Source organism: Rhinolophus hipposideros, assembly GCF_964194185.1.
Source record: "Rhinolophus hipposideros genome assembly, chromosome: 20".
NCBI classification, from domain to species: Eukaryota; Metazoa; Chordata; class Mammalia; order Chiroptera; family Rhinolophidae; genus Rhinolophus; species Rhinolophus hipposideros.
Genome location: NC_138066.1, coordinates 49,173,285 through 49,195,343, shown reverse-complemented (window position 1 = coordinate 49,195,343; position 22,059 = coordinate 49,173,285). Strand labels below are relative to the sequence as shown.

General features: G+C 59.8%; 1 protein-coding gene across 1 annotated transcript; it reads left to right on the top strand.

The window, feature by feature from the left end:
• The first annotated feature begins 5,370 nt into the window (after positions 1–5,370).
• Positions 5,371–21,840, top strand: EVPL (envoplakin). Its single transcript, XM_081027530.1, has 22 exons — positions 5,371–5,483; positions 7,824–7,923; positions 8,294–8,448; positions 8,551–8,677; positions 9,476–9,601; positions 9,780–9,818; positions 9,968–10,129; positions 10,215–10,322; positions 10,485–10,580; positions 11,681–11,806; positions 12,252–12,398; positions 12,657–12,811; positions 12,977–13,074; positions 13,371–13,543; positions 15,068–15,246; positions 15,366–15,504; positions 15,633–15,826; positions 16,185–16,335; positions 16,992–17,075; positions 17,203–17,313; positions 17,419–17,511; positions 18,203–21,840. The coding sequence occupies exons 1-22, from the start codon at positions 5,386–5,388 to the stop codon at positions 21,638–21,640; spliced, it is 6,099 nt and encodes a 2,032-aa protein (XP_080883656.1). The 5' UTR covers positions 5,371–5,385; the 3' UTR covers positions 21,641–21,840.
• Positions 21,841–22,059: the final 219 nt, after the last annotated feature.

Genomic DNA, 22,059 nt, shown 5'->3' with positions numbered 1-22,059 from the left:
TTGCTACAGAGGAGATGGAAACCAGATTTTGCTGTAAAATTTATTAATGTTCCAAAGCAAAGAGATAAATTGGAAACTGCATCCTGACACCAACTGAAAGAATCTAGCCTGTTGGTCTGTTGGACGTTAGAGATGCTGTTTGCATGGAGGTGAGGGCAGGAGCACACGCATGTCAGGCACAGCCCCTCGCTGCAGGGGGTCTGCCCTCCATTGAAACACCACCCGGCACAGTAAGGGCTCCAAGTATTGTTAATTGGTACAAATCAAAAGGAAACATAATCTCAAATGACAAATACTGATGGAATACTTGTGGGAGCCTTTTGTCTGACCTTTTCAAACTGAAGGGATTGATCTAAGGTGTGTTTTTGTCTTTGCTTTGGGGGCAGGATGGTGACAGCCTTGGCAGCTCCGTTAGAAGCCCGCAGAGAACCCCCCCCCCCCCTGCACTGCTTCCCTCCCTCGGCCATACCCACCGTGTGGTATTGTGTTGGAAAGGGGGCCTTGCCTCTCGGTGGTCCTCTGTTCAGCAGATGGTTTTGTTCACCCCCATGAACCGCAGCGATGTGTCCTCATGCTCAGTCTGTGGTTGAGATCCCTCACCACTTGGAAAAGAACTACATCCTTTTTATTAGGCTGCACTTTTCCTAGAGATCTGGCACAAGGCAGTGCAGCTACGACAGACAGGTAACCGGACCCCTGAAAAATGGTAACATTAGTGAGCTCTGTCATCTGTGGAATGGAGGGCGTAAGATGAGGGAAAGATGTGCAGAGGGCTTAGTACGTCGCAGGAACGTGACAGGTATGAATTGCCTTCCGTCCACTCCCCCATGGATCGGAGCTGGCATTGGAACCGCATGCGTCTCCCTCCACAGCTGCCCACACATCCTGTCCCATCGCACCAGAGCCCTAAGCCCTTTCCTGGCTCTGACCTGGGGCCTTGTGGCAGGAGGTCCTGCCTAGGAGCCGAATCTGTAGAAGTCTTTTCCTCACTGTAGCCTCCCAGCAAGGAGGTTCCCCTGGACAGTCTGAGCCGAGGGTCCGGTGAGTGTGGGCCGTTGTGCCCTGAGCTGGTGGGGCCAATGCCTCTGAGAGGCGAGGAGACTTCTGTTCAGAGCGGGCCTCCTCCCTTCTCTAAGCAGGCCCCACTGCCTTTTTCTTCTGCTCTTCCCAGAGCTGAGGCCCACGACGTCTATGCAGTGTCATCCGGGCAAAGGTTGAGTCTCAGGAGCTGGCCTTGTGTGCTTTCCAATTTCCTGGCAATAAAAACTAATTAGGAAGGCCTGTCTCAGCTATGAAGACTTATTAGTTTTTGTGCGTTCTGTTTGTTCATTTTATAAACCTTTATTTTCTTCAGACCAGTGAATGGGGCTGAGTATAACTTAACCCCTGCTGCTTTGGTACGGCCAGTATAACTAGCTGCCATGCCGGCTGTTGACCTTGTGAGGACACAGTTAGCCGCCTCCATCAGACCTGAACTTCTCCACGATAGGGCCACAGGTCCCCACACCTAGCTATTAAGGCTAGTTGTTGCCTTCCAGGTGGCAGAGAGGCCCAGAGCCCTTAGGCAATTTGGGACACCTATAGGTCCAGAAGTTGCTGAGTGAGTGTGGGTGGGCCATAGACTTCTTGGAAGCAGGGATGTCTTGTGCCACGGGCAGCTGCTATGGCCTGGAGGTGTGGGCTGGACCAGTATTGGTCCCACAGGTGAACTGGTACCACCACAGTTGCTCAAGGCTAGGGAAAGTAAAGCATTCCTAGGGAGTGACAGGTACTCACGCAGCCTTGACCTTGCCCGCCCAGTCAAACTTGGAACTTGACTCCTGAGGTCCCCTCTATGTCCTCCGTCTTGCCATTTAGTAGGGGGCACCCTACTCTTGATACAGGCAGGGTTGGTTTGGTTTGTTTGAGTTGCTTCCTCGTTCTGCTCTGGTTAGGCAAGCCATGGTCCCCTGCTTCTCCAGGCCGACCTGTGAATTCCTTGGGCTGTAGCCTCTGCGTTCCCCAGCACGGACAGAAGGGGGCTCATCCCCTAAGTTTCCTGTCCGCCAGCCTTGGTCCTCTCATCCCAGCTGGTGGAGGCACCTTCGCTCCTCAGCAGCCTGAGGAAGTGTAAGGCAAGAGAGGTTACCTGCCAGCTCGGCTCCAAGGAACGGTGGCAGAGCTTTTGTATACATGGCAATTTCCTGAGACGGCAAAGCTTGTCCTGACCAGGGAGCACAAGGGGGTGAGGGACTGGCAGATTGTGGCTTGCAGGGCAAAGCAGGCATTTGCCACCATCTGCTTCAGCAGGGAGAAGAGTGGCTTTCCCTGCAGGAGCTGGAGGAGAGAGTGTGGAGCTTCAGCCCTGGCACACCGTCCGCACTGCCACCCTGTTGCCTAGCTGCCTGCATGGCCGCCCAGGAGCTGGGAGCCATGCTGCTTTCAGCCCTGATCCGCCTCCTGCTCTGATCTCAGGCCCCACGAGCTGTGAGCCGCCCACGGCAGCCTGCTTGGAAGCTCCCGGCAAGGGGATGTGAGTAAGCTGCCACTTCAAGTCATAGCTGTCACAGCGCTGAGGAAGACTTGGCGCCAGTTGACCTCAAACCTCTCAATCCATAGAGGAAGCAAGTACCAGGCGAGGGGGTGGCCTTAGGGAGCAGGACAAGAAGCCAGGTCCTGGGCCTCCTGCCTGGTTTGAAAGGAGACGTGGCTGGGGTGAGGCTGAGGAAGGCTGAAAGTTGGGGCCCTCTGTCCCGCTGCTAGCTCAGGGCTGTTGGTCAGAATTATAACGTGAGCCACAAACACAAGTTTCAGTTTTCTAGTAGCCACATTTAAAAAAGTAAAAAGCAACAAATGAAATTAATTTTTTAAAAACATTTCATTTAACCGAATGTAGCCAAAATGCCATTTTGATGTGTAATCAATGTAAAATATTGAAAGATTTTACATTCTTTTTTCAGACTAAGTCTTTGAAATCTCGTGTGAAATTTATACTTACAGCACATCTCAGTTCGGACCTGCCACATTTTAGGCGCTCGAGTCACATGAGGCTCTTGGCTGCATGAGGGCCAGCTGGCTTCCACCGAGGTTGTCAGCCTCACCCCAGCCTTCTAAATGAGCAGCTCTTTTTCTCCCGTATTTTAAACCCCACATCTTTCTTTGTCCCTTGAGGGCCGGTCTGCCTTGGGAGTAGGATTATCCCATGGTGAGGGAGAAGCTCTCGGAGCCCTGGCTGTTCCTGCCTGCTGCAGGGCAGCCCTTATCTCAGGAGCTGGGATCTGATTTGATTCAGCATGCGACAGTCACTCGAGGAATTCAGCTCTTGTTTTTCTTGCAGTGAACCAGGCAGCCTTAATCTCTGGGGCGTGTGAGGGCCCCCTGTGGCACTCATTTATGGCCAGGAGGGCTTCTGCAGACCGGAGGCAAAGATCAGGTGTTCCAGATCTCAGCCTGGCTGTCTTTCTTCACCTGCCCTCCCCCCCTGGGGCTGCCTCTCCCCTGCCCGGCTCCGCAGGGCCTCTTCTGGCTGCTCTCAACCCTGGAGCTGGAGTCTGGACATCTTTTCCCTCCCAGGTCTTAGCCTCCAGTGACCGCCACCTCCAGGGAAGGGGCCTGGGGTCCTCAGGGAGGGGCAGAGGGCGTGGCGTGCTCTCAAAGATAAGGAAGTGTGCTGACAGGTTTGACATAGAGAGGCGGTGGTGAGGACTGGATCCTGGGCCCTGCACTCATTTCAACACTTGACTGCGTTTGTGCTACCAGTGGTTAAAAGAAAACTGTCACCCAGGGAGAAAGTGGAGAGAAGGGCTGGGGCAGAGGCTGGGTGGTCTCGAGGGCCAGCCTTCTGTCGGCTGGGAGGGAGCAGAATGATGGAATCCATTCCCTTGCTATTGTTCTGTCCAGGCCTCCTGCTGCCCTCCCACCCCACTGCCATTGTTAGCCCCTCCCTCTCCAGGAAGGTGACTCCTGCGTCCTCTCTCCAGGGCCAAACGCAGTGGCTTTTGTCTAAGAAATGCAACCGAAAGGGACTCAGGCCTTTTCTGTCCATGGCATGTGGCCGGTCTCAGGTCTCTGTCCCTGGTCTCCCCAGTCTGCTGGGACCCTTCTCTCTCCTCTGTATGTTTGTTGCCCTCAGCTAGGCCTGCCAGGAAGTCCCAGTGCTGCAAACCCAGCATGACTGCACCCCTCCTGCGCCCAGACTGTCATGGTTCCAGGGAATGACTCCAGATCTGTAGAAAGACCTTGAGCTGGACCAGTGAAATGAGTACCTGGAAATGGGGGACCCACTCCCTTCTTGACCGTGGAAGCCACTGCAGGAGAAGGCAGCTACCAAGATGACCTTCCTGGCACTCAGTGTGAACAAAAGTCCAATAAACTGGCACTGCTGTCGGCCACTCCATCTGACTTTAGAAAAGCCACAGGGACCACTTAAAAAGGAACGGAGTGAGGAGAGGCAGGCAGGAAAACCCAAGCAGAGTGGGCTCCCAGGGGCTCAGCCAGACCCTGGGCTCAGCAGCACCTGAAGGCTAATGCTGTGGGTCCTCGAGGGAGGGGCCCAGGGGAAGTCCCCGCTGCTCTGGAGCTGAGACTCTCCTGAGGATCCCAGCCGTGTGCATTCTACTACCGCTGACGCTGGAGCCACAGGCAGGAGGGATGACCCCGAGCCAGCCTGGAAGATGGCGCAGCGGGGCTGCTGAGTCCTGCTCTGGGCAGCCAGCTGGGTGGTGCCCACTTAGAAAATGTACCTTGTGCCAGTCCTCTAGGGTGAATGTCCCTGGCTTCCCCACCATGTCGAGGAGAACGCAGCGCAGACCTGCATGCCCTGGTGCTGAGCAGAGAGCCAGGGCTCACCCTCCAGCCCTGGGCTGGCAGGGAGTGCCCCCCCCCCGGGGGGTGGGGGACGAGAGCCATGGATGGGGACACGCCTGAGAGCGCCGCCTCTGTGCTGCTTGGAGGTGTTTATTAACCGGAGCCCGAGCTCTGAGGCTGGGCCTGTCCCTGAGCCTGCGCATGCCTGTGTGTGTGTGTGTGTCTGTTGCCTTGTCCTCCTGGGCCTGCCTGTTTCCCCATCTGGGTGTAATCACTGCTGGCACTCTCTGGGCCTGTGGGTGTAACAAGTCCAAACCTCCTCTGGCAGTCGGGCAGGCTTGGGCGCCCTGCCTTCTGGGCTGTGCCCTTTCCTCCCAAACTGGTTGTGCAGGAGCGGGCGTGAGTGTGGGCGAGTGTGTGTGCATGCGCAACAGCCAGGGCCTCACCTGCAGGGAGGGGCCTCCCAGAAACTGCCTTCCCTCCTGGTCCGGCAGCCCCACCTCACCAGAGCCCAGCCAAGCTACCAGCAAGGACGCTCCCCGCTGCTCGCCGCCCGCTGCCCGCCGAGCCCAGCCTGAGCCGGCATCTGCCTTTACGACCATGTTCAAGGGGCTGAACAAAGGCACCCAGGGAAAGGGGTCCCCCAAGGGCTCCCCATCCAAGGGCTCCCCCAAAGGCTCCCCCAGCAAGCACAGCCGGTGAGCAGGGCCAGGGGAGGGGGCCGTGGTGGGGTGGTTCCCGACCAAACTGCTCCAGCCACCTGAAGGTGCAGCCCAGAGCCCAGAACCAGCCCAGTGCTGGTATTTGGTGTCCCAAAGCCAGAGGGCCTGGGGGGTGGACTTTCTCCCCAGCCCAAGTTGAGTTCCAGCCCTGGTTGGAAGCTAGAGAGATGGCCCAGGGCTCCCCTTATTCTCCTGGGTTGTGGGGGGCCTGAGGGCCATGAGTCGAGGCTGCTCTGCAGGAAACATGCTGGACAGGGGCCTGAGCAGCTGTTCCTCTGCTGGGACGCTGGGAGACTGGAGTGCCTGGCTCGGGTCCTTGGCTCTGTGATACCCTTGGGATCTGGGCACAGGGTGGGAAGAAGGCCTGGGGCCAGAGGAGCCGGGAGGTGGGGGTTGGGGCTGTGCCGCAGTTTTCCCGAGTGGCTCTCACCTGGGGTCTTGAGAGTTTTGTCACAGAGTTGGGGTGATTCCTTTACCGTGTGGGTGTGTGGAGCGGGTGCTGTGGGACAAGAGGAAGAACCCACGGGCTCCAGATCTCCTCAGAGCCTCCCTCAGTTTACCCAGCTCTCTGCAGGGCCCAGCCGGGCTCCCCAGAGCCCCATGGTCTTCAGACAGACTTGGCTGGCATTCTTCCAGCTCACTGGCCATCAGCCCCACTCCGCAGGTTGAAGGTGGCAGCTCACCTGGGGTCCCGGGTGTGGAAATGAGAATGGAGATGAAAGGCTTATTATCCAGATAGAGATCAGCGTGCAGGGCGACAACATGGAGCCTGGCTTCTGGGCGGACGGGAAAGATGGCAGTTAAGACTCCCGCTGGAGTGACCTGTCCTCCCTGGGGCTCCTGAGCCCTGCCCAGGGTGGAGCGTGCTCCTCCAAGTGGGAGCAACCCTCCCAGAAGGCCAGGCCTGAGGACAGGGTGCCCCAGCCTCCGCACCTGCAGCTCCTCACCCCCAGGCAAGCGCTGGGGCAGCGCTTTCCTGGCCAGGGGCAGCTGGGTCTACGTGGCTTTCCTCTGGCTGCAGGCCCCCCAAAGAGGGCTGCTCATTCCCCTCGTGAGCAAGCCACTTGTTCAGTGCATATTTCTTGATCACTACCGTGTACTAAGATGATTCTAGGCACAGGGGCTATCACTGCAAATGGAACTGACAGGTGCCTGCCTTCACGGCACTTACATCCTACTGGAATGAAAACTAACATTGACTGGGTGCTGACTCTGCACGAGCTCTGTACTGGACATTTCAGATGGATTAGTTCTCTTAATAACATGCGAGGTAGATATTAATTATTAAAGCCCACTTTACAAGTGAGGAACCGCAGGCACAGAGAGGTTCTGTAACGTGCCCAAGGCTACACAGCAGTAGTGATGGAGAAGGATCAAACCAACACTATGTGACCAGAGTTCCTTCAGACTGGGTCTTTGCTGCATCACCCCTCTGACTGGGGTGGTGGTGGTGGGGGGTGTCCTTTGGCCCCTGGTTCAAGGCCAGCTCAGTGCTCCTAAGGCTTGGACCACTGTGCCTTTTAGTAGGTCTGCTTGATCCTCTAGGCCCCAGAGAGTGAGCTCAAGCCCACCGCAGGTGCCCTATAGAGGCTGCTGGGTGAGTGCATAGAAAAAGACCTTGGGGACCCGGTTCAGGCTCTTAGTCTCCTCCTGGCTGTGTGACCTGGAGCAAGTCAGGTTCCAATTTGGTCTCAATCCCAAATCTGGAAAATGTTGGGGTGCCCCAGGAATCTCTTGGCCTCCCCCTGCCCCAATGCTGTGTGGCTCCTCTGGATGGTTGTTAGCCTGGGCATAGACAAAGCCTGGGGCGAAGAGGGTTGGGGAGAGACAGGACTGGGGTGGAGGAAGTTGGGGTGGGGATATGCTGCTCCTCCCTGCCCCCAGCCAGCCCACTTGCCCATCCCCAAGCCCAACCAGGCTGTCTCTGGTATGGTATTAGCGGTCTTAGCGCAGGGCTGGTGATTCACTGCCTGGGCTCTCTGCCCGCCAGGCGGGAGCGGGGTGGGGTTGGGAACTCTCTGCCAGGACAGTGAGGTCAGCCTGCGCCACAGAGCCACACACACCTGGGACCCTCACTTTCTGAACCCTAACTGGCAGCAGCGCTCCCCCCAGGACGGGGTATCTCACAGAGTCTCCTACAGAGACCAGAGCTCCCCGCGTCTTGAGCTCTTCCCTCCAGGGCAGTGAGCCTGACTGTAGGGCAGGACAGGGCAGGAGAGGCAGGGGCTCCACTCGGGTGGGTAGATCTCTGCCCAGAGGGAGCAGAGGGAGGGATCTTTTCCAACTGTGCTGCCCTCTGTCCTCACCACCCAATAGAGCTGCCACCCAGGAGCTGGCCCTGCTCATCTCCCGCATGCAGGCCAACGCTGACCAGGTGGAGAGGGACATCCTGGAGACCCAGAAGAGGCTGCAGCAGGTGAGGCCTGACGGGCAGATAGCAAGGTGTGGAGGCATGGGAGGCCCATTGTCGTGCCCAGGTGTGCCCACTGACCATGGTGAAGACGGGACAGACGACTTTTGTCCTTCACTGGCCACTCCCCAAACAGTGGAATGAGGGCTCACCATTCTTCTCTGTTGGGCTCCTAATTTGGGGCTTCAAAAGGGCTTGAGGGGGGCCCAGCCCTTCCCTGTGTTCTTGAGCCCACCCCGCAGATGCCCTCAGCCTGTCCCTCTGCCAATGTGAGCACCAAGGTTGGCTATTGCAGCCAGGGTCCCTCAGGGTGGGACTCAGGCGGCAGTGAGGGGCAGTAGGGGCAGCGAGGATGCCGTCCTTCCCCCGTCTGCAGGACCGGCTGCACAGCGAGCAGAACCAGGCCCTGCAGTACCGGCAGGAGACGGGCCGCAGCCTGAAGGAAGCTGAGGTGCTGCTGAAGGACCTCTTCCTGGACATCGACAAGGCCCGGCGGCTCAAGCACCCGCAGGCCGAGGAGATCGAGAGGGAGTGAGTGGGGCAGCGGCAGGGGCTGGACATCAAGGACCGAGGCACTGGGGGTCCCAAGGGAGCCCCTGGCCAGCTCTGACCTGCTGGCCACCTCCTTGGCAGCATCAAACAACTGCATGAGCGGGTGACCCAGGAATGTGCCGAGTACCGCGCCCTGTACGAGAAGATGGTGCTGCCGCCCAACGTGGGGCCCAGGGTGGACTGGGCACGGGTGCTGGAGCAGAAACAGGTAAGGGGCCACCCCCAGTGTCGGAGACGCCTCAAGGAGCTGGAAGTCACCCACCCCCAGCAGCAGGCAGAGCAATGCAGCGTGTCATTGGGGGCCAGACAGTATGCTTCGACCCCGGGGGTAGTGAGGGGTCTGGGAAGAGAGAGCAGAGGACACAGTGCAGTCAGGGAAGGCTTCTTGCAGGAGGAGGCTCTGGCGTCAGGGGGGACGGCTTAGATGGGTTGGGGTGAAGTGGTGAGGAGAGGACAGTCCAGAAAGAAGGAACAGAGGCTGTAGCCTGGGCGCCATGAGAAGTGGGGTTTTCTGAGCAAGCCGGCAGAACCAGATCACGGGCATCCTGAACCCTCAGCCTGAGTGAGGAACTGTGCTTTGATGCCACAATAGAAGGGGTGCAGTGATGACAATGAAGGGACAGTGGGGAGGCCATGGGCAGAGCAAGGGCACGAGCAGGTTCCCGGAGCCTGGCTGGAGATGTACAGGCAGGAGGCGCTGAGGCCGGGGCCAGGAGGAGGCAGGGCAGAGTGGGAGACTTTTCAGAGGCTGAGCCCCAAACCCTGGGACCAGTGGGATTCGGGGGCTGCACTGCAGTCATGGTGACACCCAGGCCTCAGCCAGGGCCACTGGAGAATGGTATGTCCCCCAGGATGAGCTGCTGGCTGTTCACCAGGACTGTTTTCCTGGCCTGTCCACCCGCTGCCCAAATGACCAGCTTGGCTCCTGCTGACAGGGAACCAGGGAGGGTGCAAGCGGGCTCCTGCCAGGTCCCCAGGTGGAGCTGAGCCGCTGGCTCTTCTGCAGAAGCAGGTCCGAGAGGGCCAGTACGGGCCGGGCATGACGGAGCTGGAGCAGCAGGTCGCTGAGCACAACATCCTGCAGAAGGAGATTGACGCCTACGGGCAGGAGCTGCGGAACCTCGTGGGGCTGGTGCGTGAGCCTTCGCATGTGCATGCCTGCCCTTCTCCCATCAGAGCCAGAGCTGGGCCCGCTGGCCTCTGGGGCGACGGAGGGAGGCTGGGGCCCAGTGGGCCCAGCACATGGGGTGCCAGCTCCCTGCAGCCCGCCTCTCACTGGACCTGTGTTTTCTCCCTCTTGGTCGAGGCAGGACTCAACCACCATCCGGAACCAATACCGAGACCTACTGGTGAGCAGGGGAAGGGCAAGGCGGGCAGGCTGGGGGAGCTGAAAGCAGGGCAGGCCTGGCTGCCTGCACCCTTGCTGGGGCCAGTGTTGCCGGGTGCAGCCTGATGGCACCTCTTGCTACCCCGTCTCTCCCTACATCTCCGAGCGCAGAAGGCGGCCTCGTGGCGTGGGCAGAGCCTGGGCAGCCTGTACACACACCTGCAGGGCTGCACGCGCCAGCTGAGTGCCCTGGCCCAGCAGCAGCACCGCATCCTGCAGCAGGACTGGAGCGACTTCATGGCAGACCCCGTGGGCGTGCGGCGGGAGTATGAGGTCAGGGGGGCAGAGTGGGGGCGGCCGGGGTGGGGGGGAACCAGGACAGCCTCATCCTCACTGCCTGTTCCCTACTCGCCCCCAGCACTTCAAGCAGCACGAGCTGCTGAGCCAGGAACAGTGTGTGAACCAGCTAGAGGACGATGGGGAGCGCATGCTGGAGCTCGGACATCCGGCCGTGAAGCCCATCCAGGTGCCAAGGCCCAGACCCGCTCCACTGCCTCAATCGGGGGCTTCCCAGGGAGGCTGAGAGGGGACAAGCCAGGGCCAGTGGGCAGGGCCAGCTGAGTGGGCCGTGGATGGTGGAGGCACCAGGCCAGGGCCCGGTCCGAGGACTTCCTGCTGCTGTCCCCAGGTCCACCAGGAGGCCCTAAAGATGGAGTGGCAGAACTTTCTGAACCTGTGTATCTGCCAGGAGAACCAGCTGCAGCATGTTGAGAATTACCGCCGGGTGAGCCTGTGGGCAGGGTTGGGTGAGGGAGGGGATGCGAGGCTGGGCAGGGGGCACAGGGCTAGGGGTATGGCAGGGCCGGACAGGGGGCACGAGGGTGGAGGCAGCCGCCAGCGCCCAGGCTGGAGCAGAGAGAGGCTCCCGGAGGACACCACAGGACATGCTCGCATTGTGGGAGACAAGGCATCTCATCAAAATGGCAGAGCTGTGTCTCTGTGATTAGGTCCCAGAGGGGAAATAATATCATGCATACTTTCTCAGCAGGGTGATATTGCTCCCAGGGGGGTAAAAGTTGGTTCTTATGGGTGGAAAATAATCTTATTGTTTTTACATGTAAATCATAGATATACACACATAAGGGATATATAGCATATCTGTCCTGTTAAAATTTCATGGCGATGGTGGGAAAACTAAGGAAAAAATATCTAAAAAGCCTCCTTAGAAAAGATAATGATTAAAAAAAAAAGCGGTGAGAAACAATATACAGGGAATTTTGAGGGGTAATTTCCACCTGTAATGTTTCATATACCTTGAAAGAGACAAAAGCCAAAGAGCTTCCTTTCTTCCTCCCTCCCTCCCTCCCTCCCTCCCTCCCTCCCTCCCTCCCTCCCTCCCTCCCTCCCTCCTTTCTGAGAGCATTTTCCTATATAACCACTATAACCATATCGTACCCATTGTCAAGAATTTCATAACGTACCCCGACTGTGGAATGTTTCCTTATAGCACATGCCCAGCTCCTCTCTGGGGCTAGGAGAAGTGCAGCCCAGACGCCCTGGGCACCCACCCCAGACACCACCCCAGATCCCAGCCAGGAGGATTCCAGGTGCAGGGGTGAGGCAGCAGAGGCACCACCCTTCATCTGTGCAGGAAGAACGAACTCCAAGTGTTCATAACACTAAAGGAACTGTAGTTCAGTGAACCAAAAATGCCCCATTTCCAGAGCACTCCAGTTAAAAAGGCCCCACTGCTTGGGTAGAAAGGCCAACGGTATGGAGGACAAGTGGCAGTTTGGGGTGAGGCGGTTTGCATTTAGCTGGTTTGCAGGCTCAGTGGGCATTGCCGTGCCCTGGACTCTGCATTTGACCACCCACTGACTTCAGTTCCAGGAAGAGGCCGACTCTGTCAGCCAGACCCTGACAAAACTCAACTCCAGCCTGGACACCCAGTATGGCTCTGCCCCCGGGGGGCCCTCTGGCACCCCCACAGAGCTGCTGCAACAGCTGGCGGTGAGATGGCCCCACCCAGGCCCTGGACCCCACTCCTGGGAATGGGGCCTGTCCATGTTTCTGGGTCTCACCTCTCCCAGGTACCTAGTCCTGCCCGGATCCCCGGGCTGGGGGGCCAGGAGAAGGGCGCCGCTCCAGCAGGAAGAGGCTGGTCTATTATCAGCAAACTCTTCTCTCTGGACCTCAGTTTCCCCATCTGTAATGTGACAGGGCCTCCAGGTTTGCTCTGAGGCCCTCCAGCTCCCACTCCGGAGTCCTGGGTGATGCTGGGCAGCCCCCTCCCACCCCCACAGACCCTAGGGTCCTGGGTCCCCAGAGCGGGTCTCCTTTTACTTTGCTGACCTAGAGACCCTGTCTTCATGACGGCCAGACTCCTGGCTCTCTTGGGATGGCGGGGAGTATAGGGCAGGCCTGGCCTGATCCCCCACTTCCTGGGTCCCCACAGGCCGAGGAGAAGAAGCTGGCCGTGGCCGAGAAGACTGTTGCGGATCTGCAACGGCGGAGCCAGGACGTGGCCCCTCTGCCACAGCGCAGGAACCCGCCCCAGCAGCCTCTGCGTGTGGACAGCATCTGTGACTGGGACTCCGGAGAAGTACAGGCTTAACCCACCCAGCCCTTGCCCCCTCCAGCCCCACCCCTGCCCCACTCCTACCCATCCCCACCTCTGCCCTACTCCTCTCCAAGCCTTGCCCTGCCTCTGGCCTGTCCTTATCCCAACCCCAGTACCATCCACTCCAATTCCTGTCCCTGCCCCAGCTCCTGTCCCCAGCCCCTACCCCATCTTGGCCTTGGTCCCTTCTCTGGCCCCTGCCCCTGAGCCTACATGAGCCTGTCCCCACCTCTCCCCCAGGTGCAGCTATTGCAGGGTGAGCAGTACACACTGATGGACAACACTGACCCATATACCTGGGTCGTGCAGGGCCCGGGCGGGGAGACCAAGCGTGCCCCGGCCGCCTGCTTCTACATCCCAGCTCCGGACCCTGAAGCCGTGGCCAGGGCCTCCAAGTGGGTCTCCCTGGGATACTCAGGCGGGAGGCAGGCTGTGGGCCCAGACCGGCCCGTGGGGTTTGAGGCCATTGCCTGGCCTTCACTTAAACTGGTGACTGTGGGGGGGGGGTAGGGGGAGAGAGGGAGGAGGGTCATCCTTCTCTGATCTTCTCCTTGATCCAGGCTGGCTGCGGAGCTCCAGGCCCTGAAGCAGAAACTGAGCACAGTTCAGAGCCGCCTGAAGGCCAGTGTTGCAGAGCCCTTACGGCCTAGCCAGCAGGGTACTAGGGGCTGGCCAGGGAGTGGGGGGGTTTTGCTGGGATGGAGTAGACTCCTACTTTGGCTACTGCTGGGGGGCTGTGATGGGCAGAGGGTGGCCCTAGGTTAGGGATGTTTGCTCTAGGCATTCCACCTCCTTGGTTGGCAAGCCCCTGGGGCTGTTGCTCCCTCAGCTGGGCCTGCCCATCCCTTCCCATCCCCACACAGGACCCTCTTCAGCACTCAGGGAGGAGCCCCTTGGGCAGATGGGCAGACATGAGGGAGGCCCTGGGCCCTCACAGGCACCCTATGCCCCCAGCTTCGAGTGACTTAGCCACAGCCGACCCACGGGCCCAGAAGCTCCTGACACAGATGACCAGGCTGGATGGGGACCTGGGGGAGATAGAGAAGCAAATACTGGCCTTGGTCCGAGCCCCGCTGAGCCGTACCACACCCTTGGAGGACCTGGAGGGCCGCATCCAAAGCCACAAGGTGAGTGAGCGAGGGATCAGAAGTGGCTCTACCCTGGGGGTGCATAAACTAAAGATGAGGCAAGTGTGGGAGCAGCCACAGGCACCGGAGGTGGGCAAAGGGAATGCCCAGTCTAAGGCTCACACGAGCTGGTTCCCATCCCCACTCCTCTGCTAACCAGCTCTGTGACATTGGCCAATTCACTGAACTTCTCTGGGCCTTGGTTTCCTCATCCCTGAAACCAGGCACAATAATACCCAGTTGATCTCGTCCTGAGCATAAAGTGTAGGAAGGCCCAGGAAGGTTCTAGAGGGGCAGGGCCCAGAGTAAACGCCCTATGACCTTCCCTTGGGAGGTGTCCTGGGACGGACCTGAGAGCAGAAGGAAGCCTGGAGTATCTTAGGGGTGATTTCTGCTGGGAGGCTGGCGGGGTGCGGGTGGGGGAGCCCCCTGAAGAGGTTGCAGTGAGTGTAACCATGACACAAAAGAACTCAGTCCTCCGAGGTGCTAGTAGTGAAAGCAGCCCTTCCCCACGCCTGGGGGTGGGAGTGGGGGTAGCAGTTTGGATTGTAGCTTCCCAAACCAGTTTCTACTCAAATGTATTGTTTGGGTTTGGTTCTGAAAAATTACAATCTGTTGTTCATATTGTTGTGTCGCTTGTGACTTTCACTGCACAAGATACCATAGGTTTTAGCAGGTGTAGGAGGTGGCATTTCAGTGGCTAAGAGGGCCAGCAGGCGGGAGGGCTCCCCACTGCAGGTTGGGTCCTAGAGGCTGCTTTGAGGTGGAGATGAGTGTGCAGGTTGTTTCCTAAGGTGTCCCATGGGGGCTACCTGTGGGGTTGGGGGAGAAAGCTGTCCTGGATGCGGGAGGAGGCACCGTGCCCAGTGCCATCTCAACAGAGACCTCTGATGAACCCAGGGGACCGCTGGATCTGCTAGGGGGCTGGGCCTTTATACCCCACGTTGTCACTGGTTGCACTGCCCCGGGACATGGCACCTCTCTTGGGTCTAGGCAGTCCCCAGTTAGGTCCTCGAGATTTGAAATCACAACCTCCACCACAGGGGTGTTGGGGGTCCATGAGAAGCCCAGTTAGACTGGAAAGTGGGTAGTGTGTGGCAGAGTCGGCACCTATGACTTACGGAACGGATGAATGAAAAACTGATACAAGAATGAAGGAAATAACCACCATTAGATGAAGTGGGGCTTTGCTGCCTGACCTACAGTGATGGGGCAGGAGAATGAAGGTCTGTGAACAGGATGGTGACATTAGATTGTAGTGGTCAGCTGCGTGCCTGGCACACAGTCTCATTTCATCCTTCCATCAGTCATTCTGTGGGTGAGGAGACTGAGGCACAGGTTCACTTGCTCAAGGTCGTGCACATGGGACCAGCAGGGCCTGGACTGTTCCCAGATCACTAGCCTGGGCTCAAGCACGTCCGCACCACACTCTCAGGCTTGTGGCAGAGTTAGGTTGACCTGGCAGGAGGGCTGGGCTGAAACCCACCTGCCCAGAGTGCACTTCTCTGACCCCCTCCTCCCCAGGGCACAGCCCAGCAACTGCAGAGCCTGGGAGCAGAGAAGGAGGCAGCCCAGCAGGAGTGTGAGGCGTTCCTGTCAGAGCGGCCCGTGGGCCCTGCCGCCCTGCACCTGCCGGTGACCCTCCACAACGTCAAGAACAAGTACAGCGACGTGCAGACTCACTGCAGCCTCTACGGGGAGAAGTGAGTGTTCTGGGGACTGGGGAGCGCATGGCGGGGGGAGGGGGGGCAGCAGGGGTGTGGCCAGGACATGACGAACCCTCCGCCCCACTCCCACCCTCACCCCCCCCCCATATTGGCAGAGCCAAGGCTGCCCTGGGTCTGGAGCGGCAGATCCAGGAGGCGGACAGGGTCATCCGAAGGTTCGAGTCCACGCTGGCGCAGGAAGCCCTCATCCCTGCTGGCCCGGGCGCCCTGCAGCAGAGGGTCAGCGAGCTGCAGGTAAGGGCCTGGAGGACTCCTGGTGGGAGGAGTCACAGCCTAAACAAGCATTCAGAGGCAGGTGGAAGGTAGATGTGTGGAACCTGGAAGCATGAGGGTGCACCTCACTGTGTCCCCTCCTCCCCCAGCACCAGCGGAGGGAGCTGCTGGAGCAACAGGCCTGCGTGCTGGGGCTGCACCGCGAGCTGAAGGCCGTGGAGCATGCATGCTCTGCGCTACAGAACAATTTCCATGAGTTCTGCCAAGACCTGCCGCGTCAGCAGCGCCAGGTGCGGGCTCTCACCGACCGCTACCACGCCGTGGGGGACCAGCTGGACCTGCGGTGAGTGGCTGAGGCATCAGGGCCTGAGGCGGGCCCCTCCATGTGTGCACAGCAGCTGCTGCTGACAAGCTGTGTGACCTTGGGCTGGTGACTTCACCTCTCTGAGGCTCAGTTTCCTCACTTCTGAAATGAGATGATAACAGCACCTACCCTCCAGGGGGGTGCCTGGCAGAGGCTGTCCCGTCCATCTCTGAATGCCCAGCTCCAGCACAGGGTCAGGGTAAGGGGATCAGCCTGCAGTTACTCCAGCCTCCTGACCTGTCCCCGGGAGGAAGGCGCCCTCCAGGCTCCTCTGTGCACCCGTCACTGTCCCCACAGGGCAGCTCTCACCTCTGTTTGGGGCCCCGTCCTCATGCAGGGAGAAGACCATGCAGGACGCCAGCCTCACCTACCAGCAGTTCAAGAACTGCAGGGACAACCTGAGCTCCTGGTTGGAGCACCTGCCCCACAGCCAGGTGCGGCCCAGTGATGGGCTCAGCCAGATCGCCTATAAGCTGCAGGCACAGAAGGTGAGCGGCTGGGGCTGCAGGCGACCCGAGGGCAGCTCAGGCCCCTGCCAAGTCCACCTGCCCATGTGGCACCTCCCACAGGGAGAGCTGCCTGTGCATGTGTGGCCCCCTAGTGGCCAGTGTTCTAAGAGACCTCAAAGCTGACCACAGAGGCCTTGGGTCACCACCACCACCCGCACCCGAAAGGCTCCACTGTGCCCACAGAAACAGCCAGCCCGAGGTCAGCAGTGGGCTCCATGCTCTTCGGGGTTCCGGCTCCCGCTGCCTCCTCCTCCTCGTACTGCCAAGCCCCTACTATGCACTGGCAATGAACCAAGGGCTGGGAGTGCAGCCTGGCCTCGGGCAGCTCGGGCTGGTGGGAGGCCATGCTGCTGCTGAGTGCTTGGTGGAGAAGCCAGAGTGCTGTGGGATCCACGACAGGACATGTGTGGGGATTGTGGCAAGAGCCATCCTAGCCGAGGCCTGAGGAACAGATAGGGTAGCCAGGTGGAGGTGAAACGTCCCAAACCGAGGCCACCGTGGGTCAGGGGAGGGAAAGGGCAGTTTCCCATACAACCCTTCCTGCCCCTGCCTGTGGCCCTGGGGACGCCTGGCTGGAGGAGAGTCCAGTGAGTGGTGTTCCCTGACCTCCCTGACTCTCACCTCTTCCTGGGCAGAGGCTGCTGCAGGAGATCCAGGGCCGGGAACAGGAGCGGGCCACAGCATCCCGCCTCTCCCAGGACTTGCAGGCGGCTCTCCAGGTGAGCAGTTTTACTTCAGTTTGTCCCTCTTTATCCACTCATGCTGCCTTTCTCTGCCAGTCCTCGGCTGTCCCACCCCCACCACCCCCACTGACTGCTAACCTGTTGTCCTTTCCTCCCTGCTCAGGACTATGAGCTGCAGGCAGACACCTACCGCTGCTCCCTGGAGCCCACCCAGGCAGGGTCGGCCCCCAAGAGACCCCGAGTGGCTCCCCTGCAGGAGAGCATCCAGGCCCAGGTGAGACGGGACCCAGTGGGGCTTGGTGTCCCTGGGTACCAGCTCTGTAGCCTCTGAGGCGGGAACTGACCCTACGCTCCCTTGTCCCCCCTGTGGCCTCTGCAGGAGAAGAAGCTGACCAAGGCCTACACTGAGGTTGCAGCTGCATATCGACAGCAGCTGCGGCAGCTGGAGTTTGCCAGAAAGATGCTGGAGAAGGTATGGAGAAGGTGGCCACTCAGTTTCTGGTGTTTGACCTGGCAGTTGTCCTTTCCTCCTCACCCTGCCACCTGTAGCCCTGGGGTTCTGCCTTCCCCAGTTCTCTTCCCAGCAGCTCTTACAGGCTGGGCTCTGTCTCAGAGTTAGGCCCTGGAGATGTCATTCAGGGCAGTCACAGCTTAGCCACTGGGCCGTCCCCCAGTGGGGACAGGAGAAAATCCCCACAAAGTCTTCTGCCTTAGGACCCAGCTGCAGTGGGCAAGAGGCCACCTAGGTCTCCTCTCTGGGCCAGGAGCTCTCCATGATGCTTGGTGGCTGGCCGAGGGACTTGCCAGCTTTCTCCTACCCGGAGAAGTAGTCCAGCATCCCCCAGAGGAGTGCGGGCGCGTTTCTGGGAGTCTGGATGGAAGGGGAGGGGAAAAGGTTTGGCAGGCAGAACCTGTCCTATTTGCACATTCCAGTGCAAACTTGACCTGGATACTGCCTTGGATCCTAACGTCATGGGATTGACAGGGCCTCTCAAAGTCCTTCATCCAAGCATCTTAATACTTCAGCGCCACCTCCTGGGACCTACCAGGGAGTCTCAGGAAGTAGGGAGAGGTCTCTGATCTCCAGGGAGGGAGAAGAACGGGCTCTTTTGTTTCTGAAGCCCCCCCCCCAGTACTCTCCCCTTCTTCCTCTCGCTTTGCAGAAGGAGCTCAGTGATGACATCCAGGTGACCCATGATGCACAGCAGGGGTCTGAGAGCCCAGCCCAAGCAGGGAGGCTGTCAGAGACCCTGAAGTCCCAGCTGGAGGAGGAGAGGAAGCGGGTGGCACAGGTGCAGCGCGAGCTGGAGGAACAGAGGAACCAGCTGCTGCAGCTGAGGACCCAGCGGCCTGTGGAGAGGCTGGAGGAAAAGGAAGTGGTGGAGTTTTACCGGGACCCCCAGCTGGAGAGCAATCTGTCCAGGGTGAAGGCCCAGGTGGAGGATGAGGGCAAGAAGCGGGCCGGCCTGCAGGCAGACCTGGAGGTTGCAGCCCAGAAGGTCGTCCAGCTGGAGAGCAAGAGGAAGGCCATGCAGCCTCACCTGCTGACCAAGGAGGTGACCCAGATCGAGAAGGACCCCGGTCTGGACAGCCAGGTGGCTCAGCTCAGCAGTGAGATCCAGCACCTTAGCGGGGAGAACACTGCCGTCTCCGCCCGGCTGGAGGATCTGAAGAAGCAGCTGCTGGCCCTAGAGCAGAAGGAGGTGACCGTGAAGGAGAAGGTTATGGTGAAGGAAGTGGTCAAGGTGGAGAGGGACCTGGAAATGGTCAAGGCAGCAGAGGCTCTGAGGCTACAGGTGGTAGAGGACACTGCGCAGAGGAAAGCGGCAGAGGAGGCCGTGGCCAAGTTGCAGGCTCGCATCCGGGACCTGGAGCAGGCGATTGTTGCCGTGCAGCCCAAGGTGATCGTGAAGGAGGTGAAGAAGGTGGAGCAAGACCCAGGCCACCTCCAAGAGGTGTCCCGGCTGCGGAGCCTCCTCGAGGGGGAAAAGAGTAAGAACGTGACACTGGCCGGGGAGCTGAAGGAGCTGCGTGAGCAGTACAACGTGGTGGAGAAGCAGAAGCCCAGAGTGGAGCTCCAGGAGCGCGTCCATGAAACCTTCCAGGTGGACCCGGACACAGAGCGGGAGATCGCACGGCTCAAGACTGAGCTGCAGGAGGCCGCCAGGAGGAGGCGTGACGCCGAGAAGGCAGTGGAAAGGCTGCTGCCCGACCTGACAGCCCTGCGGGCCCAGAAGCCCCAGGTGGAGTACAAGGAGGTGACGCAGGAGGTGGTGAAGCACGAGAGGAGTCCAGAGGTGCTGCGGGAAATCGACCGCCTGAAGGCTCAACTCAATGAACTGGTCAACACCAGCGGGCGGGCCCAGGAGCAGCGCATCCGGCTGCAGGGGGAGCGTGACGAGTGGAGGCGGGAGCGCTCCAAGGTGGAGACCAAGACAGTGAACAAGGAGGTGGTGCGCCACGAGAAGGACCCGGTCCTGGAGAAGGAGGCCGAGCGGCTCCGCCAGGAGGTGCGGGAAGCGGCCCAGAAGCGGCGTGCCGCCGAGGATGTGGTCTATGAGCTGCAGAACAAATACCTGCTGCTGGAGAGGAGGCGGCCTGAGGAGAAGGTGCTGGTGCAGGAGGTGGTGGTCACGCAGAAGGACCTGAAGCTGCATGAGGACCACAGCCGGCTGGGCCGGAGCCTGGATGAGGAGGTGGCCCGGCGGCGGCAGCTGGAGCGTGAGGTGCAGCAGCTGTTGGCCGACGTGGAGGAGAAGGAGGGCCTGCTCAGCTTCCAGGAGGACCGCGACAGGAAGCTGGCCGTGGAGAAGGAGCTGCGGCAGCTGACCCTGCGGATCCAGGAGCTCGAGCAGCGGCCGCCTGCGGTGCAGGAGAAGATCATCATGGAGGAGGTGGTCAAGCTGGAGAAGGACCCGGACCTGGAGAAGTCCACAGAAGCCCTGCGGCAGGAGCTGGACCAGGAGAAGACCCAGGTGAAGGAGCTCCATCGGGAGTGCAAGAACCTGCAGGTTCAGCTCGACATCCAGAAAGCCAAATCGCAGGAGAAGACCATCTACAAAGAGGTGATCAGGGTGGAGAAAGACCCAGTGCTGGAGGGCGAGCGGTCCCGGGTGTGGGAGATGCTCACCAGGGAGCGCGCCGCCCGGAAGGGCCAGGAGGAGGTGGTGCAGGGCCTCCGGGAGCGGATCGACAAGGCAGAGGCGATGAGCAGGACCTGGGCCCGGGAGGAGGCTGAGCTCCAGAAGGTCCAGAAGCAGGCAAGTCAGCAGGGCCGGCAGCTGCAGCAGGAGCTGCGGGAGCTGGAGAGGCAGAAGCAGCAGAAGGCGCTAGAACTTCAGGAGAAGTCGAAGCTGCTCAGCCAGAAGACGGAGAGTGAGCGGCAGAAGGTGGCCCAGCAGAGCCAGGAGCTCTCGCAGCTCAAGGCGGCCATCCTCCATGAGAAGGACCAGATCTACGAGAAGGAGAGGACCCTCCGGGACCTCCACAGCAAGGCTTGCCGGGAGGAACTTAGCCAGGAGACCCAGACGCGAGAGACCAACCTTTCTACCAAGATCTCCATCTTGGAACCCGAGACGGGGAAGGACATGTCCCCCTATGAGGCCTACAAGATGGGCGTCATCGATCGAGCCCAGTACCTCCAGCTTCAGGAGCTCGAGTGTGACTGGGAGGAGGTCAGCACCTCGGGCCCCTGTGGGGAGGAGTCGGTGCTCCTGGACCGCAAGAGCGGGAAGCAGTACTCCATCGAGGCCGCCCTGCGCTGCCGGCGCATCTCCAAGGAGGAGTACCATCTCTACAAGGATGGCCACCTGCCCATCTCCGAGTTCGCCCTGCTCGTGGCGGGGGAGACCAAGCCCTTTTCCTCGCTCTCCATCGGCGCCATTATCTCCAAGTCCCCAGTCGCCTCCCCAGGTCCCCAGACCTCCAGTTGCTTCTCTCACGGTTTCTCTCTCGGCCTTGGCGATGACAACTTCCCCATTGCCGGGGTCTACGACACCACCACAGACAACAAGTGCACCATCAAGACAGCCGTGGCCAAGAACATGCTGGACCCCATCACTGGGCAGAAGCTGCTGGAGGCCCAAGCAGCCACAGGGGGCATCGTGGATCTCCTCAGCCGGGAGCGCTACTCTGTGCACAAGGCCATGGAGCGGGGACTGATCGACAACACGTCCACCCAGAGGCTGCTCAACGCGCAGAAGGCCTTTACCGGCATTGAGGACCCCGTCACCAAGAAGAGGCTGTCGGTGGGCGAGGCTGTGCAGAAGGGCTGGATGCCCCGGGAGAGCGTGCTCCCGCACCTGCAGGTGCAACACCTGACTGGGGGGCTCATCGACCCCAAGAGGACGGGCCGCATCCCTATCCCGCAGGCCCTGCTCTCCGGAATGATCAGTGAAGAGTTGGTCCAGCTCCTGCAGGATGAGTCGAGCTATGAGAAGGATCTGACAGACCCCATCTCCAAGGAGCGGCTGAGCTACAAGGAGGCCATGGGGCGCTGCCGGAAAGACCCCCTGAGCGGCCTGCTGCTGCTCCCGGCTACGCTGGAGGGGTACCGCTGCTACCGCTCAGGCTCCCCCACCGTACCGCGAGCCCTGCGCTGATGCCGGCCAAGCATTCACGGGGAAATCCTAGGGGGTGGGTCTTCCCTCCATCTGATGGCTGTTCTATTACTCAGTGTTCCATGTTCCCCTAACTTTGCTGCCCAATCCATTCCCAGACCCGGTGATCAGCAGACCTGTTTTCCTCCCTCCTCCCCCACCCAGTAGTTCCAATAAACAAATTCTCCCAGTGTCTTCTTCACATTTGGGAATACAGAATGGGATTGTCTGGGACATGAGCACAAAAAGCACCACTGCTGCTTCCTTCCCAGGTGGGCAGTGGACATGTCCACTGGCCCTCCCAGGAAACAGGTGCTCTCAGAGGGCTAGGCTCCTTTGACTCTGGGAAGGATAAGCTGGCGGAAGACCATGAATGGCAAGTTCCTGCTGTCCTTCCTGCTGCCCCAGAAAACCACGGGGAA

What these genes read in the sequence shown, in the direction of transcription:
- EVPL (XM_081027530.1), top strand. Translation starts at nt 5,386, where the DNA reads ATGTTCAAGGGGCTGAACAAAGGCACCCAGGGAAAGGGGTCCCCCAAG. An exon ending in CTTACGGCCTAGCCAGCAGG is followed by an intron (nt 13,075 to 13,370) that starts GTACTAGGGGCT and finishes CTATGCCCCCAG; the next exon opens with CTTCGAGTGACTTAGCCACA. An exon ending in ACTTGCAGGCGGCTCTCCAG is followed by an intron (nt 17,076 to 17,202) that starts GTGAGCAGTTTT and finishes CTCCCTGCTCAG; the next exon opens with GACTATGAGCTGCAGGCAGA.